At 40.6% G+C, this 19,546-nt stretch overlaps 1 protein-coding gene across 3 annotated transcripts in view; it reads right to left on the bottom strand.

The window, feature by feature from the left end:
• The window catches only part of rras2 (RAS related 2), a 74,968-nt gene extending 59,162 nt beyond the window's left edge, over window positions 1-15,806 (bottom strand). The window contains exon 1 of one of the 3 annotated variants that reach the window (XM_059975782.1): window positions 14,106-15,806. In XM_059975782.1, the coding sequence (XP_059831765.1) occupies window positions 14,106-14,207 (102 nt within the window). In that variant the 5' untranslated portion in view covers window positions 14,208-15,806. Of the gene's footprint in view, window positions 1-13,819; window positions 13,842-13,989 lie in introns of those variants that run through there. The other 2 variants (XM_059975785.1, XM_059975783.1) reach the window with 2 other exon arrangements.
• Window positions 15,807-19,546: the final 3,740 nt, after the last annotated feature.

The raw sequence follows: 19,546 nt of genomic DNA, 5'->3' as shown, positions 1-19,546 counted from the left end.
TACAGGAGGCTATCCCGATGGCCAGCCGCCGTAGCCATCAGCGGCGGTTGGCCCTGGCGTTTCCCGGGAACTTGCAGAGTGGGCGACAACGGCGGGCTTCTGCGCCCCACCACTGGTGGTAGAAGCACCAGTGTTCATTGGGCCGGGGGTTGGCGGGCTCTGCGGCCGGGCCTGAACTGGTTTGCTGCCGGGAGCGTGGCTGGGAGATCTGTGCGATGGACACCCCGCTCACCTTTTTGGCGTTCCACAGCAAGTCTGCCCGGGCTGCCACCTTCCGGGGGTCACTGAAATCCGCGTCGGACAGCAGCAGGCGCATGTCCTCGGGCAGCTGCTCCAGGAATGCCTGCTCAAACATGAGGCAGGGTGTGTGTCCGTCGGCAAGAGACAACATCTCATTCATTAAAGCCAATGGAGGTCTGTCGCCCAAGCCATCCAGGTGCAGTAAACGGGCAGCCCGCTCGTGCCGTGAGAGTCCGAAAGTCCTGAGGAGCAGGGCTTTGAATTCTGTGTACTTGCCGTCTGCCGGGGGCAACTGTACGAACTCCGTGACCTGGGCCGCTGTGTCCTGGTCGAGGGAGCTCACCACCTAGTAGTAGCGGGTGTCTTCTGAGGCGATCTGGCGAACGTGGAATTGGGCTTCGGCTTGCTGGAACCATAGGTTTGGGCGCTGTGTCCAGAAACCCGGCAGTTTCAACGAAACCGCATGAACAGAGGCGGCGTCGGTCATTTCTGGTCCAAAAATCGTTTGGACTGTCGGGGTCACCAATTGTAGCGGTGTGCTACACGCAGCGCTAAAATTACGACACGGAGTTGGTAACTGCAGTCGAAGGAAAAAAACTTTATTCGAAATCTTCAGCCTCACTTTTAAGCCTCCCTCAACCTGCCCCCCATGGCGCAGAGGCTCCAAAGCTCTGTGCTCGCAAACCCCCGTAGGCTATCTAATTGTGAGTCGGTTCGGATGTGCCAGGAAATGGGTCGCCACAATACCTCATTTTTTCTTGGCCTATTGCCTTTTTTGTTATCTTCTGTTGCTCTTTAAAAGCTTCCCAGTCCTCCAGTTTCCCGCTCATCATTGCTATGTTATACTTCTCTTTTATTTTTATACTGCCCTTTACTTCCCTCATCAGTCACAGCTGCCCCTTACTCCCCTTAGGATCTTTCTTCCTCTTTGGAATGAACCGATTCTGCACCTTCTGCATTATTCCCAGAAATACCTACCATTTTTGTTCCACTGCCTTCCCTGCTAGGGTATTGTTCCATTGAACTTTGGCCAGCTCCTCCCTCATAGCTCCATAGTTCCCTTTGTTCAACTGTAATACTGACACATCCGATTTTCCCTTCTCCTTCTCAAATTGTAGGTAAAAAAAACATATTATGGTCACTACCTCCTAATGGTTCCTTTACCTCGAGGTCCCTGATCAAATCCGGTTCATTGCACAACACTAAATCTAGAATTGCCTTCTCCCTGGTAGGCTCCAGTACAAGCTGTTCTAAGAATCCATCTCGGAGGCACTCCACAAACTCCCTTTCTTGGGGTCCAGTACCATTCTGATTCTCCCAGTTTACCTGCATGTTGAAATCCCCCATGACAACTGTATCATTACCTTTGCAACATGCTAATTTTAACTCTTCATTCAACTTACACCCTACATCCAGACTGCTGTTTGGGGGCCTGTAGATAACTCCCATTGGGGTCTTTCTACCCTTAGAATTTCTCAGTTCTATCCATACTGACTCTACAGCCCCAGATTCTATGTCCCCCCCTCGCAAGGGACTGAATATCATTCCTCACCAACAGAGCCACCCCACCCCCTCTGCCAGTCAGTCTGTCCTTTCCATAAAATGTAGATCCTTGAATATTCATTTCCCAGACCCTGTTCACTTGAAGCCATGTCTCAGTTATTCCCACAACATCGTACTTGCCAATTTCCAACTGCGCCTCAAGCTCATCTACTTTATTCCTTATACTTCGTGCATTCATATATAATACTTTTAATTCAGTACTCCCCTCTCCTTTCATATCAATTCCTATTTCACTTGGCTGTACTGTATGATCTCTTCTTGAGCTTTCTACTCCATTGATTCTGTTGTCCAATGTAAAATGTAAACGATTCACGAATATACTTCAACAGGAAATACTTCAGACAACCAATATTCCAAACAGTTCATGAATATCAGCTACATAAAAACATTCAAACAGATTGCATCATCAATTTCAAGTATGGAACTTCCCTGAGACTCCTCTTGGTCCATCCTTACACCTTGAGAGAAATCCATTTTCTGCTAAGAGACAGGTTTCCCCAAAAACACACAAGATCTGCTTAAGATACATCAACTAATTACTATCTCTAAAAATAAGCCAGGAAATTATACACCAGTGAGCCTGACATCAGTAGTGGGCAAATTTGAAAGTATTCAACAGGGCAGTACCAGTATACTTAATTACTTGGATAGACAGTCTGATTAAAGATAGTTAACATGACTTTGTGCATGGTGTGTTCTGTCTAATTAATCTTATGGAGCTTTGAGGAAGGTACAAGGGAAGCTGACAGTGGGCAATGTCTACATTGACTTTTGACCAAGTCCTGTATGGGAGACTGCTTAAGGAAGTTCAGTCGCTTGGCACTCAGAATGAGGTAGCAAATTGGATTCAACATTGGATTGGTAGAAAATACAGTAGAAGTAGCAGATGTGAAAAAATAATTTGCATGCCAAAATAGTGAGCAATTTAGTTTTTACTATGTTGGACCATTCTGCTCTCTAAGCAATTCACTGTAGAATGGAAACACAATGAATTTTTAAAATAAGTGCAGGGTTCTCAGATTATTAACTGCATACATAAAACAGCTTCTCTGTAGAGGGATAATGAAATGGCTTCTTTGTGGGTAACTGACGAGGTAATGCTCTGTTTAGTTGGAATGTTTGGGTTATAATTATTGATAACGGAGAAACTAATCAATGGTAGCAACATTGTTCTATCTGTATGTTTGGGAACCTAAAGTGAATGCACGGGTTTTTCGGGGAGGAGAACCGAAAAAGGAGGACGTGCTGGATGCGCTCTAGTCGACCACCGAGGTTGGTCCCAGGCGGTGGGTCGAAGAGGTCGGAGAAGATTGAACAGTGGAACGAAGACTTCGATAATTGAGTTCCAACAGTTATGCACAAATTGACTGAACTCTGATAAATTTTGGCACCTTTTCTTTTCCTTTTTTTAATATATTTTATCGCTATTAATTACCTTGTTTCTAGTAAGATTTATAAAGTGTACTCCGTAAACTTACATGGTGTGCGGTCGGATATTGTGTGTGTGAGTTTGTACCAGTGTGCATTTCACAGCATCCACACATACAGGAGACACAGTTTGGCAGGTGGACGGATTTTCCCCTAGACAAACATCAGCCAATAGCATGAGTGTTACTTAACTATGATATGATCTTTAAGTTTTGGTATTTTGAAGTAAAACAGCTTGCAATAAGACTTCATTTTAAAATTTTTCACTGAGATGGATGAAATTTAAAAATGTTCGGCTGAGTCAGATTAGAGTAAGTGCTACAGAAACAGTTAAAGTTACATTTAAATCTTAATATCCAAACTAACAATGTTGAATTAATATGCATAAAATGCTAGTAAAACTATATCCATGGAAGGCATTCAAGGATTCTGTTAAAAATTTTCTTAACTACAGAGCACCAAACTACTTGCAGCTGATTGACAACATGCTTCAAGCATGAAGTGCAACATGTCACTAAAGATTCATTTTCTGCATTCCCATTTAGACTTTTTCCCTGCAAACCTTGGTGCTGTCAGTGACAAGCATGGTGAAAGATTTAACCAGGACTTTGCAGTCTTGGAGAAACAGTATTAGGACAACTGCAATTCATTAATGCTCGCTGATTATCATTGAACACTTTAAGAGAGAAGCCTCAGACACAGTACAAATGAAAACTCAATACTTATAGCGGAGTTGTACTTTTGCAAAGCGTCAGCACCATTATGCAATTAAATGGATTATATTCAATAAAAGTTAATGTTTTGTTTCTCAGAACTCCTACCCAATACAAGTTGTCTGAAAATGTTTATGTTCAGCTTCAAGCCACCTATAATAACCACAAAAATCTGGGGAAATTGAAAAAATCTGTCCAATGGTATCAAAGCTTGTAGCAAGTTCTGGACCAATTGAAATATGGCTCATAAAAAAAAATGGTAGATGGAATGCCATGCAGACAAGTACAGTGCCTATAAAAAGTATTCAACTCCTTTGAAAGATTTCATGTTTTACAACATTGAATCACAGTGGATTTAATTTCGCTTTTTTTTTTGACACTGATGAACAAAAAACTTCCATATCAAAGCAAAAACAGATCTCCTCAAAGTGATCTAATTACAAATATAAAACACAAAATAATTGATTGCACCAAGTATTCACCACCCTCAAGGCAGTATTTAGTACATGCACCTTTGGCAACAAATGCAGCCTTAAGTATGTGGGTGGATAGATCAATCAACTGTGCACATCTGGACACTGCAATTTTTTTTAAACCAAACTCCTCAATTTGTCAGGTTGCAAGGGGATCATGAAGGAACAGCCCTTTTCAATTCCAACCACCAATTCTCAACCTGGACTCTGAATTGGCCACTCCAGGACATTAACTCAGCAATTTCTGAGTAGCTTTGCTTTACACATGGGGTCACTGTCATCTCCCACGCCGCAGTCCTCTTGCAGACTGCATCAGATATTCTTCCAGAATTTCCCTGTATTTTGCTGCATTCATTTTATCCTCTACTTTCACAAGTCTTCCAGGGCCTGCTGCAGTGAAACATCCCCACAGCATGATGCAGCCACCATATGCTTCACAGTAGCGATGGTGTGTTTTTGATGATGCGCAGTGTGTGACTTATTCCGAACATAGCATTTAGTCTCATGGCCAAAAAGTTCAATTTTCATTTCATCAAACCATAGAACCTTCTTCCAGCTGACTTCAGAATCTCCCACATACCTTCTGGCAAACTCTAGCCAAGATTACATGAGATTTTTCAACAATGGCTTTCCCTTTACCACTCTCCCACAAAGCTTTGATACCACTGGACAGAAGATTTCCAACAGCAGTTGGACCTTCCAGATACAGGTGTATTTTTACTACAATCAATCAATCAATTTACTACAATCAATCACCTTGACTGCAAATGGTGATCTCCATTTTGTGACTTCTAAAACCAATTAGCAGCACCTGTCATAATTTGGCATGCATCGTAAAGGGGGTGAATATTTATGCGATTATTTTTGTTTTATATTTATAATTAAGTTTTATTACTTTGTATACATTTGCTTTCACTTTGACACTGAAGTCCTTCTGTTGATCAGAGTCAAAAAAAAGTGCCATATTAAATCCACTGTGATTCGATGTTGCAAAACGATAAACATGAAAACTTCCTGGTGGGGGGGGTGAATTGAATAATTTTTATAGGCACTGTATAAGGTGTTGCATTTTGGGAGGACAAACCAAGGTAGGACTTTACACAGAGAACAGCAAAGAGCGGGACAAACAGAGGGGAGCGGTAGGACACAGATATGGGAATGCAGCTCCGTAATTCAAAGTTCAAAGTAAATTTATTATCAAAGTGCATATGTTGCCATATGCAACCCTGAGACAAATTTTCTTGTGGAGATAATTTTTTTGATCTCTCGTAGCAATGAAAGATTGCATCTAACAGGACAGAAAAATAAACTCTGCAAATACAAGTAGTTAAGAAATAACTAGAATAATCATAAATAATGAGAACATGAGATGAATAGTCCTTGAAAGTGAGTCCACAGGTTGTGGAAACTGTTTAATAATGGGGTGAGTGAAGGTGATTGAAGTCATCTCCTCTGGTTCAAGAGATTGATGGACAAGAGGTAATTATTGATCTTGAATCCAGTGGCATAGGTCCTGAGGCTCCAGTACCTCCTTCCTGATGGCAACAGTGAAAAGAAGCACGATCTAGATGGTACAGTTCCACAATGGTGGATGCTGCATTAGCACAACAGTGCTCCATGTAGATGTGCTCAAAGGCTTTACTTGTTATGGACTGGGCTTTATCCAGTAATTTTTGACAGATTTTCTGTTCAAGGGCCCTGGTGCTTCCATATTAGGTCGTGATACAACTATGTTGCCACTTCACATGTGAGATGGCTTTCTGGATATCATACCTAGACCTTTTGTATTTTACCTTATCACCAGACCAAAACAGATTGATCTGGCCCTCAGCAGATTCCAGATCTCATGGTTCATTCAGGGTTGGGGAAGACTGATGATTTTGTGGGGACATACTCATCTATGACTGTCCATAACAACAATGTGTATTTGCTCAGATAAATGGCATCACAGGTAGAAAAGGTCGCAGAGAGAGCTTTTGGTATATTGGCTTTCATAAAACAGGTTATTGAGTACAGGAGTTGGGATGTTATGTTGTGGAAGATATTGTTGAGTCCTAATATGGAGTATTTTATGCAGTTCTGGTCACCTACCTATAGGAAAGATAAGACTGAAAGAGTACAGAAAAAATTTAGAAGACATTGCCAGGACTTGAGAACCTGAGGTTTGGGAGAAGATTGATTAGATTTGGACTTTTCCCCTGGAACATGAGAGAATAAAAGGAAAAATGATAAAGATGTACAAAATTATGAGGAGAATAGGTTAAGGTTTAAAGATGAAATAATTTATTTTCATGCAAAATTGGCCCTTCTAGCCACACCGCCAACAACCCACTAATTTGACTTTGGACTAATCATGGAACAATTTACAATGACCATCTAACCTACTAAACAGGTACATTTCTGGACTGTAGGAAGAAACAGGAGAACACTGAAGAAACCCATGTGCTTCCTGGGAAGGACATACAAACCCCATACACAGGACAGTCAGAATTGAACTCCAATACCTGAGCTGTAATAATGGTGCACTAACTGCTACGATACCGTAACGCTCAGGGAATCTGAGGGGGAGCTTCTTCACTCAACGGGGTGGTGTGAATGCGGAACAAGCTGCCAGAGGAAGTGTAGATGCAGGTTTGGCTGCAATATTTAAGAGAAGTTTAAGCACATGGATGGGAGGGATATGTTGGGCTATGGTCCAGTTACAGGTTGATGGGACTAGGCAGAACATTTCACCATGGAAAAGATGGACTGAAGGACCTGTTTCTGTGCTATAGTGCTCTATGACTATGCAGCAAGCAATTCAGAAGCCATTTGGTAAGTTGGTCTTCACTGCAAGAGAATTTGAGTGCAACTTAAAAGTAAAATGGCCTTTCACAATTCCTACTGTGTATGGCCAAAAATAGTCCTCAAATTGTTTCATTTTAAACTTTTGATCCATAGCAAGACATATGACAATCATATCATTATCCACTCAAAAAAATTCTTCCAACCCAACTCCAAACACTCAATAAAAGATAATTTAGTGTTTGTGCACATTTGTAAGTAGACTAAGTAATACCATTTGTGTGTTGGATGTACTGAGCAGAATTGTGATAGTATAAAATTAAAATGAACTGAAATTTTGTAGGTAAAAATAAATTTTAATTCTTCAATCTGAGGGAACATTCAGAAGTCATGTTAGCTTGGAGATATTTTGAAAGTGGTCTCTATTATTCTACCAAGCAACTTAAGTCTTGGTAAAAGAAAACCAATGAAACAGCAACTGGCAGAAGCACTTTCAGTGCTGAGCCTTCTTTCTGATAGACTGTCATGTGTTTTTAACTACAAAATTTTCAAATAAATCAGCATAAATGGAAAATTCAAGCAACTCCTGAAAAGCAAATTTAAGGGCCGCCTTTAACTACCCTGTGTAACAAGTGGCAGCATCCCATGTTTCCTCTTAAATCAAATCAAATTATTCATCACACATTCTGCAGCTATGAGTGAAAATATAGTTATGGGCTAACAGCTATTTTGGTTCACTTGCATTTGGAGAACTTAAAAGTGATGAATAAGTGCAAAATTACAATACAGATAAACAATGGGACAAAATAAACAAATTGAATCAAAACTTAAATCTGAAAATACGATGTTAAAAAATATGATTAATGGAACAAATTAACTTCCATCATCATCGGCTAGCTGAATAAAGTTACAAGGAATTTTTATTTTCTGCTACAACTGGACCACAAAGCTAAGTCCAACACTAAATATATACAATTTAACCAGCTCTCAAATCTACATTTAAAATTTTTTTAACAAGTGAGTTTGATTTTTAAAAAAACAGCCTGACCCCTTGTGATTCAGCTTTCCATGAGTAGTTGGAGATTATACACCACAATCATTAATTACCTTTCAGTAAAATAAAATACCCAACATTTTGAAGGTTTGAAATACATTTAAACATACTTCACAATCCTTCTAAAGTTGGCCTAAAAATAATCGAATGTGGCTTCAATAAGCTGTTACAACAACAGGAAGAGACCCTCTGAACTATTATCATCCTCTGAACCACTATACATACATTTCCCAACTGCACCACAACCATGTGATCCGAGAGGTTAAAAACAATATTCTTCAAAGTGCTCCTTTCAGCAGTAACTGGTTGTTTGTACTTCATTTTGGCTCTCAGAAAGAAGGTAGATAGGAGTAACTGCACTGGAGAGTCAACTCATTGTTAACAGCTCATTGCTGGATCACTTTACACCCACCATCAGTACTAGACATCACAGATTTTTGATTCCCCCTCAGCCCTGATGCTAGTCATTTGTTTAACTATTTTTTCCTGAAATATTTCCAATCCAACAAACGCATTTAATTTTGAACCTCCAAATCATTCTGACCAATAGGTTTGTGCTTTCTATAGTGAAGACAAAACAGTTAAGGTGGCGATCATGCCAGATCAGTCACTTGTGAACATTGTAGCTCCAAATAGAAATGATTCAGATTACTGCAAAGCAGAATAGAACTAACCTCAAGTCCTTTAGCATCATTGCTTTAACCTGACCAGTAAAGTTTCAGACCCAAGATACTGAAGATAAACTATATGAAATGGTTTTCAGCAGTCATCAGAACCCATTATAGAAGCAAACACCACTGTCGTCTCTTGTTTGGACAATGATCAACCAACAAATACAAAATCTTGGACTGAAAATGCTGCCACAAGGCCAATATCTTTCCCCATGAGAATACTGGGCCCTGGATTCAAGCTTTCGGACAGGTGATCAACTCCAATGGAGTTATCTTACCCCTTCCATTGCCAATCACATCTTTTCAGAAGTTCATTTTCTTTCACTAAGTACCATAGAAGTCAATTGAGAATTGGCACATCTCCCACTAGAACTTAGGTCAAATTATTCATACAATAAAAGCACAAAGAGCTTCTCACCAAAAGTTTTATCATGAAAGGGTTTCATTCAAGACAAGAGGAATACTCTGTACCAACCAGCTGCAATGTACAGCATCTCCACAAATAATAAAAAGCTAACCAACACTTTGGAAAAAGATTAACTTTATCCTTTCCACAATGACATATTGATGGTAAAATGCAAGCTCATAAGTGCTCAAAGGTCACTACATTAAATGCATTAACAAGCCCATGGTTTATGAAGCAGCAATGATCCTCAATTTCAGAGAAGTCAGCCTACCAGGAAAGCACATCAAATGAATGAGGAAAAATACTAAGCATCTCAGCTAGTCCCAAAATCAACTAGCAGTACTGGCGATGTTTACTCGGCTTACAAAATCAAGCTCACTCCAGAGTTATGATTTATCACTCTATAGGAAAAATATTTCCACACAAGGAAAACAGAAGTTGGCCATCCCAACATTCAGTATTCTTATGATATGCCCAAAGCCTCATCTCTTCTGTGCCTGAACCCGAGAGCCCTCATTTCACTCATCTATCAAAAACATATTCAAATCCTCTTTAAATTGCTCTAAAGAACAAGCCACTTCGGTCTCAGTTATCTCAGTTATTTACCAACTTCTGCAAGAATAACCATCTTATTAACATGTTAACTACACACTCTACTCAATACTGCCTTACTGATAGAAACAATTTTACATCTACCCTATTTCCTTACTCTTTGTTCTTCTAACCTCCCAAATATCCAATATCTTCAGCTGCTTTCTTTTGAGAAATTAGCAAAGACTTCAACGATACTCCAGTCAACTACACTGGGATTGCTTTTGCAGAAGGGAGAAATCCATTATTAATACACCTGCAAGAATGACCTGGATCCCCAGATGGGAAGGAAGGCAAAGGGACTGGTGCTGCATTTTCTGTGGCTGCAAAGGAAAATGCCATGTCAGAGAAGGAATAGTTTGTGGACCAGGAAACCTTTAGAGAAATCTTTTCAGAATGGTGGTGGAGAACGTGAAATGTGCCTGTGGTAAAATGCCATTGGATATGGTATATAATAATGATGAATGATCTGCCAAATGTTGGGTAGAAAGCAAAGATAAAGGAAATTCTGTTCTCCCAGCTGGGAGAAGGGCTGAGCAGAGTTCAAGAGATAAAGGACTGATAGTATTGCGCCTCATCAACTATGATAGAGAAGGGTCATGGTTAAGGAGGTACTGAAAAAGCTAGTGTATAAGTTTTCAGAGCAAATGAAGAAACTAGAACAGAATGGAATGGAATGGACCTGATAGAAAGCAGAAAAGCTGAGATAGCTGTAGGAAACAGTAGGTTCACGATGGAAAGTGGAGAATGGAAGAAAGAAAGGTTAAGAAAATTATCAGACAAGCTGGATGAACTCAGCAGGTCGGGCAGCATCCATTGAAACGAGCAGTCAACGTTTCAGGCCGAGGCCCGTCGTCAAGTTCAATGGATGCAGCCCGAGCTGCTGAGTTCATCCAGCTTGTTGTACATGTTGATTTGACCACAGCATCTGCAGCGTACTTTGTGTTTAAGAAAATGATCAATAGCCTAATGCAAAATGAAGAGCAAGATAACAGCATTTTGAATTTAGTACAATGCAGGAAGCAGCTAAGATAAACTGTCAATATAGAAAAGAAACAAGACTATCCATGTATCAAAAGCACCTAGCAGCACTAGAGTTTAATCAAGTTCCCATGAAATAAACATTTCAAAATTAAAAATGTTTATAACATCCCTAAGATGTACCTTTTAAAAATAATTAAAATGCAAATAAGCTAAATGATAAAAGCAATCTTTCAATGTCACAATTAGTAACAGTGGCCACCAACTAGGCCCCTGAGCCTATTTCACCTTTCCATAAGAAGCGGGTCAAGAATTTGTGCCATTTCACTACATTCCCCAATATCTCTCAACATCTGAAATGCAGAGGAATCAATTTGTTTTGAATGAATTTTATCCCCCACCCCCTGTATGCTCCTTAAGAACATACTGTCATTGTCCTTTTGAAACTGTAGTTCATCAGTTCTCAAATACTTCTAATCCTTACATCTTCCTGTTATTTCAATCAGGAAGGTGATTGGTAAAGCCATCGAGAGGGAAGAAAGTGGGGATGGGAGGGAGGATGAAGTGGAAGCACAGAGGTGAAAGATGAAAAAGGTAAAGAGCTGAAGGAGGAACCTAATAGGTGAAGAAAGTGAAAAGGGAAAGTGGATGAGCACTGTGGGGGGGTAGTTTGGCAGGTGAGAAGAGAAGGGGCAAGAGTGGAACCAGAATGGGAAATGGAAAAAGGGGAGAGGGGAGGAATTAGTAGAAGTTGGAGAAATTAATGCTCATGCCATCAGGTTGGAAGCTACTCAGACAGAATATGAGATGTTGCTCCTTCAACTTGAGAGTGGCCTCATCAGGGCAGTAGAGGCTATGGACTGACATGTCAGAATGGAAATGAGGAGTGGAATTAAAGTGGTTGGCCACCGGAAAATCCTCCCTGTTACAGATGGGCAGAAGGTGCTCTAAAAAGCAGTCCCCCAATCCATGTCACATCTCATCAACATAGAGGCCAAGAACATAAGGAACTTGCTCTGACCCATAACCTGCCAATTCTTCAACCATGCCAATATATTGCTTCCAACACCACAAACGTTTAAAACACGATCATGGCCTTGGATACATAACCTCAAATTCCTTCTGGAGGGATCTTTGTGTGCATTCACAAATTCTCCTTTATTCACATTAGCTCATTTCTCCAAAGAACTCCAAGAAATCAACATTCCTTTCCCTTCACAAATTTATTTCTCTCCAATTAGCCTGAATTTTTCCAAGTGCCCTACTGTAATGTCTTCAACAGTTCTCTTTTGACAAGTGTTCCACTAACCTGTATTCTTTTTGCAGTCTTCCTCTTTATTTTGAATAAGAGTCAGGTTTATAATTTTCAGTCTCATGGAATTTTCACCAACATTAAACATTTTTAAAAAAATGAAATACTGTAATATATGTCAGCAAATATACTCCATAGCTGCCCTTAAGCTGGCAATCAACTGTCCTGCTGAATTAGATTTTGTTAAAGTATTCCATGAGTTTTGCAAATTAAGCTACTGAGTGGATTGTGGGCAGGATTTCAACCCCGAAGAAAAGGGGGTATTTGCCTATCAGAATTCCACACAGAAGGAGATTTAGCAGTGAGATGTTACAACTGGACCTGATAGAAATCAAAAAAGTAAGTCGTTATTTAAGTCATCTTTAGGAAGGTGCTCCAATACATTTCCCTGATTCTATACTGTAAACCACAGTGCATGTATCCCACAACACATTTATCCCAATCAAGCAACCATTTTTCTGTGGATGTTGATTGGTCGTAAGTATGTTGAACCTGCAACTGGCAAAGTAAACTGAAGAATTTCCACCATAATTAATAAAAATCACAAGAAAAGACCATCTTCACCAGTTAAACTTCCGATTCACTGGTAATCTTGTTGTCTCCCAGCAGAAGGGAGGGTAAAATTCAGTGGTAATCATGAACTGCGCAACCTAAAAGATGAACTGCTCAATTTCCTTTTCCAGACATAAATTGGACAAAGTTTACCAACACTGAGACCACGGGTGTCCATTTTACAATACTATTAAGTTAACTAGTTGTGTGCAACATCTTTATTAGGTTATCATCTTTCAACTGTATTGGAAAGGTCTACGATTATCAAACAAATCAACTACAAACAATGCTACAAACTACAAACAGAACTACTGTCAAATTCAGTTCTGTTAGATGTCTCCAGATTAACGCGGTAGGACGTCAGGGACAGGTTTAACGTGACAGCTGGATATGGCTAACAGTTGTAAACAACGGTTGAAATGTACCAGCTGTCTAAAAGTTAGAAGAGGTTTCAAGTTATTGAATTAAAGCATCGAACAAATGTCTTTTTCTAGCCACCCAGAACAGCACATTGAACCCCTTGTATAGAGGATGCGTTATTTGTCCGCTCGAGACTTAGACTTCAATGAAGTATTAATTTTCCGAAATATACTGATGTTAGATCATTCATGAACACAACTTCAGAGAACTGGCGATCACAATTCCAGAAATACAATCATCATTTGTTGTATTTAAACAACCCACAATGATATTCAACTTCTCGCATACTTGCCATAAAGGGAGCAAATTTTACACCGTCTACTTGAGATTATAAGAGGATCACCAACCAGTAGATTAAATTCCATTCTAAATAAAACAAATCAATAGCAACTGTTTATTGCGAAAACTTTTATAACTTCTTATAAAACAGCTGGGTGAGATCCAATATAGATTCCACAATCAACTAGCTTAACGCCAGTTTAAAAACTACTTACAAATTTGTAACCGAAGTGCACACACTCTGGAAACCAACATGGCTCGGACTTGGGTCACGAACAGAATCATAAATCAAATGCACAACTCCAATAAGGGAAGTGAAAAGGAATGAGAAAGAGATTTGATTTTATCTTACAAGGATTTGTAAACTCCTCGCCAAGAAGCGCTGACTCACTGAAGTTGTGCGTTAGTTTATGTAGAAACAGTGCAGCGGCCTGTGACCCCCGGAGACCAAACCCCAAGCAAAAAGCAAAGAGAACTGGCCGCCAGGGGGGAGGCGAGATACGGGGTTAAAACGATACCCACCGCCCCTACGTGTGGGTAGCTCTGCCTCGCGGAGCCCGCACCCGGATCTCCGCCTCGCACACAACTCGCGAAGTAGGCCGAAGCCACGGGCTGGATTAATGTCGCCACGCACTGACCTGGATGAACTGAATGGTGAGAGCGCTCTTCCCTACGCCGCCACCGCCCACCACCACCAACTTGTACTTTTCCTGCACCACTCCGTCCTTGGCGGCTGCCATGGTAACCAGGCCTGGGCCTGCGCCCGAGCTTCGGCCGTCCCACACCGACCTTTCCTCGCAGCGGCACAGCGAGCTGCTGGGGCACGAAGAAGGGGATGAAGGAATGGAGGGGAGGGGAGGGAGAGAGAGAGACAGACAGCGAAAGAGAGAGAGGAGGAGGGCGGCAAAATTTCCCCCACACCGACAGCTCCTGGATAGAGAAAGAAACTTTATCGAATTGCTCCAATGGACGTGGTCAAGCGATGCGACTCATAAGGCAGATGCGACAGCGTGCAGGCACCGGTACTGCGGAGCCGCCACAGAGCAAATGGGAGCTCCGACTGCGGGCAAATGATGGCCGGCGCTCATGGGGGATGTTAATACATGCAAATGAGCTGCTGAATATTCACACACTTCCAATCAGAGCACCCACTCCAGCATTGCAGAACTGAAGCCAACACGCTCCCAAATCAAATACACAGGTTTTACATCTCTTCTACTCAACCATTTTACTCCTGATGTTTTAAACCTTGTTGCAGGGGCCGACTGTAGTCCATGTTGGTTTGAGTGAATGCAAAAAAAATCCCTATGTCGCAATGTAACTGATTAGAATCAGCAATCAGTGTTGTAACTGATTTCGCCCTTCATGATCTGATGTTAGTTTCAGATTTGCATCATCGTTAATAAATATTCGGCAGGGAAGGAAATCATTGTGCGCGGACAACGCTGCTATCCATTAATCCCTCTCATTTGCCTCCATCATTTTCGGTCTTTATCCATAATCTACGTCTTACCATTTTTCCAATAGGGCACTCATTCAGTATTTTACTTTGTTTGTGCTCAGCTCCATGAAACAGCTGCCTGGGTGATACATTTTAGAAAGCTGCGTTTTGATTTTACACCTGTAGATATAGATGAGTTTTTGCATTTCAACTTTGTATTTGAATACAGTATGATAATATGATGACAAATCTATTATTTTTTGTTATTCTGTGTTTTTCCCCAGAGTTTTAGCTTTTGTTCTCCATCCTGCTCTTAATAATTTTCACGGACCCCTTACATTAATGTCCGAGTCATGCTATCGTTTCGGATCGTGGTCAACAGGTCATTATATACTATCGCCTCCAGTGACTGAATCTTATTTTATTTGAGTCGATGGCCCGCCTTTTTTCGATGCAGTCCGATTTTCAAACCGCTACTAAAGAATACTTAAAGTTCATAACGCTAAAGTTCAGTCCACCCATTGTGCCCACACCACTTCTAAAAAGAAGCACTGCCAATACATCCTGCCCTGTCTTCCCACAATGCCCTGCAATTTTCGTTTTGCAATCCCCGTTTGAAGATTGGGATGATTTCTGCATTCACCAGCCTTTCAGACAGTGTTTTCCAAATCAGGGTATCTCACCAGGTAAAGTACCTTCGTATCTTCTGCGTCCTCCAGCAATCGCTCTGCCATAAAGATTTCTCCCCATCTTCTCTACAAATTCTCCTAATCAGCGCAAGAAATGCTTTCACTCATTTCTCCAAACACGAATTAAATTTTGTTAAGAGCACTTGAGGAAATACTCGCTCCGTTATGTCGTTTTCCAGGATCTACAAGTTAACCGCTGAAAACAATGGCATACTTTAACATATGTGAATATGCGTTCCTAATAAAGATGCAACAAAGGAAAATTCTTTTGCCGATCCATTTAATCGGGGGGGGGGGGGACAGAAGGAATGATTAATTCACTGGTCTTCCGATGACGATTAGCAACATCTGAATAAGTACTAATAATCGAAATACCAAACTCCATTTCAAGAGTTTGGCTTTCTTTTACGTTTGAAACAATACTCAAAATTCTCAGGATTTGGTTAAAATGACGGCCTTGGTAATCTCCGAATGCATTAATTTTACCCGACACCGAACAAACCAGGTGAGTTTTGCTTTTGTTTTCTATATGGATTTACACCAGACAAATTCAATGCACACAAGACCAGTGAACTAGGGTCACGAAGCTTGGTTTTCATTGGGTATAAGTTAAAAGGTAATACCTTACTTAGCATTGATATAATATGCATTGCAAACGCATCTCAGCAGCGGAGATGTGATAATATTCTACCTAATATAAACACCACAATCAAGTCTCAACAGAGAGGAATGAAATGATTCAACTTTTCCATTAACACCAGAGTAACGCGATTATTAAAGACTGAGAATACTTTTCGCTGGACTTGCGTTGTCATGTTGAACATTTTCTTTTAACAGTGGGCATGAGTCATTACAATTGAGTGAAAGATCTGTTCTAATAGACGTGTCCCTTACAGAGTTGTACAGTCAGGTTTGGACAGAAGATCTGTGATCAATTTTAAGTGCGTTTTAAATAGGTGTCAAATCTACTTGTTGTCTGAATGTTTCTGTCTATAAATTACAATCCACCGGTTACGACAGAAAATAAGGTATAAAGATCCGCATTGACATGAATATTTAAAATTTACATTTAAACTAAGAAATTACTTGATAAGTCAGAGAATGTGGCCGGGAAATCGCAGCAAGTTCTTTCTTCTTGGCAGCAGGGTGAACTGACAGATTGTTGGGCAATATCTGTCAGTAAATTCACAACTCTGCTTTCAGAGGCGTACGTAGAGAAGTCCTGAATTTGCCTGCGCTCGCAGGAATGAATGGTAACAATTCGCTGCCAAACACCTACCATTACAATTCGGCCAATGCATTCGCTCTGAAATTGCAGTGACTTGATTTCCCGAAACAAATCTCTGCTGTCTTTCTCCAAACAATCCACATTCATCAAGTAACCGATTTTTTTCCCTCTGGCTATTAGAGTATTTCTGGAACTTCGCCATCACTGTGGTTAAACGGATGTCTCGCGTAATTGACTGTATCCCAACGCTCTTCTAAACAAGGGTGTAATATTTGCAATTAAAATTAACTTATTAATCAAAATGCACACGTTGGCTATTGTATGCAAAGTGAAATGATGGATAGGGTTCATGCATAAGGAAATAGCATAACTCAACATTTGAAGTGAAAGAAACATTAACCTTTGATTCTAAAAGTCAGTAACTTTTAAAATGTAGTTCTGAGAGAATAAATCCTCACATTTCAAATAGTGGTTACAGAGCTTGACCAACAATAATTGCGACTCAGTACAGACAATAAAAAGCAATATCTAATGAGAAAAAGAGGCTTAAGGCTTTTTACAGTCGGATCAGGCAGTTGATTGCATCTGAAAAGACTGCAGCTCAGATCCTGTGGAGGAGTAGTTTAGCACCAAGAACTACAGGATATCCAAGCTTTGCAGAACAAGTACAGATGCCAGAATTTGCTCTCAGTTTCAAGACTTGATGAGGGAAAATGGTACAGTAATAGATACATCTTCAGTACAAAGCCAGTTCCAGGCCAGGATCTTCATTCTGCTTCACCCTCACCAGGTTTAAAATTTGAAAGGTATAAGATTATCTTTGAATGACAATATAAATATACAGTTTGGCCAATGCTGAACTTTATTCTCCACATGGCCATCATCTGTAGGTGTACATGGTTAGATAAACATGACAGTAATCAGGAAGGATGCTATGAATGATTTTGTTCCTCTGTCTTCTGAAAAGATGAAAGAAGCCTTTGCTTATCTGACACTGTCACAGTTTATAAACAACCAGAGGTGAAAGATCAAAACTTCTTAATTGGAATTAGATTAGCTAAAGCAGATCTGAGGCAAATGTACCAAATCCAGATGTGCAATTAAGGAAACAATGAGGTAAAATAGGGTTTTGGAGGGCTATCACATGCTTCAAATGGGCAACACAAGGACAAGGCACACAGGGATATTTCTGAAGGACCATTTTCACAGTGCTTGCAGGATAAATAAATTCCACAATCAGCAGGTCACACCGAGTTGAAGACAATGCTCCAGGGAGCGTTCTTTTCTCATAACCAACCATACTTTCAGCAAGTCAAAACTAAGTATCTCAAGGTAAAATTCTTGAAGACAACTATTGCAATTCTACACATTTTGGGTGTTCTTTTTATTTGTTTACAGAGAGTCGTCTGGTCTGCACAGAAACATTCCTTTTAAATTTACAGTTTCAGATTGGCATCTCATTTTAGATTGGCATCTCATTTTATGGATGCCAGGTGCTGCTCCTAGCATGCCTTTTGAAATGCTAACTGAACCATGTTGATTGAGAACTATCACAGAGAGATGAATGTGATGGCTATGAGGTTACAGGTTGCAGATTGTACTGGTCCGGGTGGTCGCAGGTGCCTCTGATATTCCAGTTTCAACCTACACATCTATTCCAAATCTACCCCCTTTTGGTACAATTGGTCTGCAGTGCATCACAATCAAGGATATTCTCAATGTCAATACGGCATTTTGGCTCTGTGATGACAGTGATGACTTCTGCCGATATGACTGAAGACAGATACATCTGCCATACGTTGACTGTGGTAGAAAATGTAGAGGAGACTTGACTCAAATGCAGAGCAGCAGACATGACTTAGCGATGAGCAATCACTTTAATAATAGTTATCTGCAAAATAACAAGCTATGAGGGGCCACATAACAAGAGAGAACAGATACTTACCACAACACAGCAACAAGGTAACTGAGGGCTAGGAGCAACTGGTTGAGCTTGGCTGAACATGGGCTGTGGATGAGAGCTGGGTTTAAATAGGCTGCAGTTGACTTGGAAACCAGTGGAAGATGACTCCTGTTAGCTAGGTGGGTGTCTAACTGTGCAGGCCAGGCAGATTGATGAGGACAAAGTTAAGTACACCTGACAAGTAACAGCAATAAAGGAGTGTTTACTGATCAGCAGACAGCGATGTGGGCCACCACCATACTGGGAACCCGGGTATCCACTATGCATATTAATGATTTGGATGAAATAATTAAATGTAAAATCAAGTTTATAGATTACAGAAATCTAGTTGGGACGGTGCGCCTTCAGGAGGAAGCAGAGTGGCAGAGGAACTTGAATTGGGAAGGTTAAAGGAGTGGGCAGACACAATGCAGTTGCAGTTTTATAGGGTAAATGTAATGTTATCAGCTTTGGTGTCAATAAAAGGAACATCTGACTGAGGATAAATTGTCCTGGATCTACTTGTGCAGCAATCACTGAAGATAAGCCTATGGATACCTCAGGTGATGTGGAAGGTTTGACTTCAGAGGATTTGAGTATAAGAGTGGGATTGACCTGCTACACATACACATCACCTTGGTGAGACCATATTTTGTGTATTGCATGCTGTTTTGTGCTTGTTTTCTGAAGATGGATGTTCTTCCTACGGAGGGAATTCAGGATGAAGGTTTAGGTTTACAGGACTGAAAAGACATTAGTTCAATTTGTTTTCTAGTCAC

Source organism: Hypanus sabinus, chromosome 7, assembly GCF_030144855.1.
Source record: "Hypanus sabinus isolate sHypSab1 chromosome 7, sHypSab1.hap1, whole genome shotgun sequence".
NCBI classification, from domain to species: domain Eukaryota; kingdom Metazoa; phylum Chordata; class Chondrichthyes; order Myliobatiformes; family Dasyatidae; genus Hypanus; species Hypanus sabinus.
Note: the sequence above shows the minus strand (reverse complement) of the source record. Positions and strands in the feature narration are given on the sequence as shown.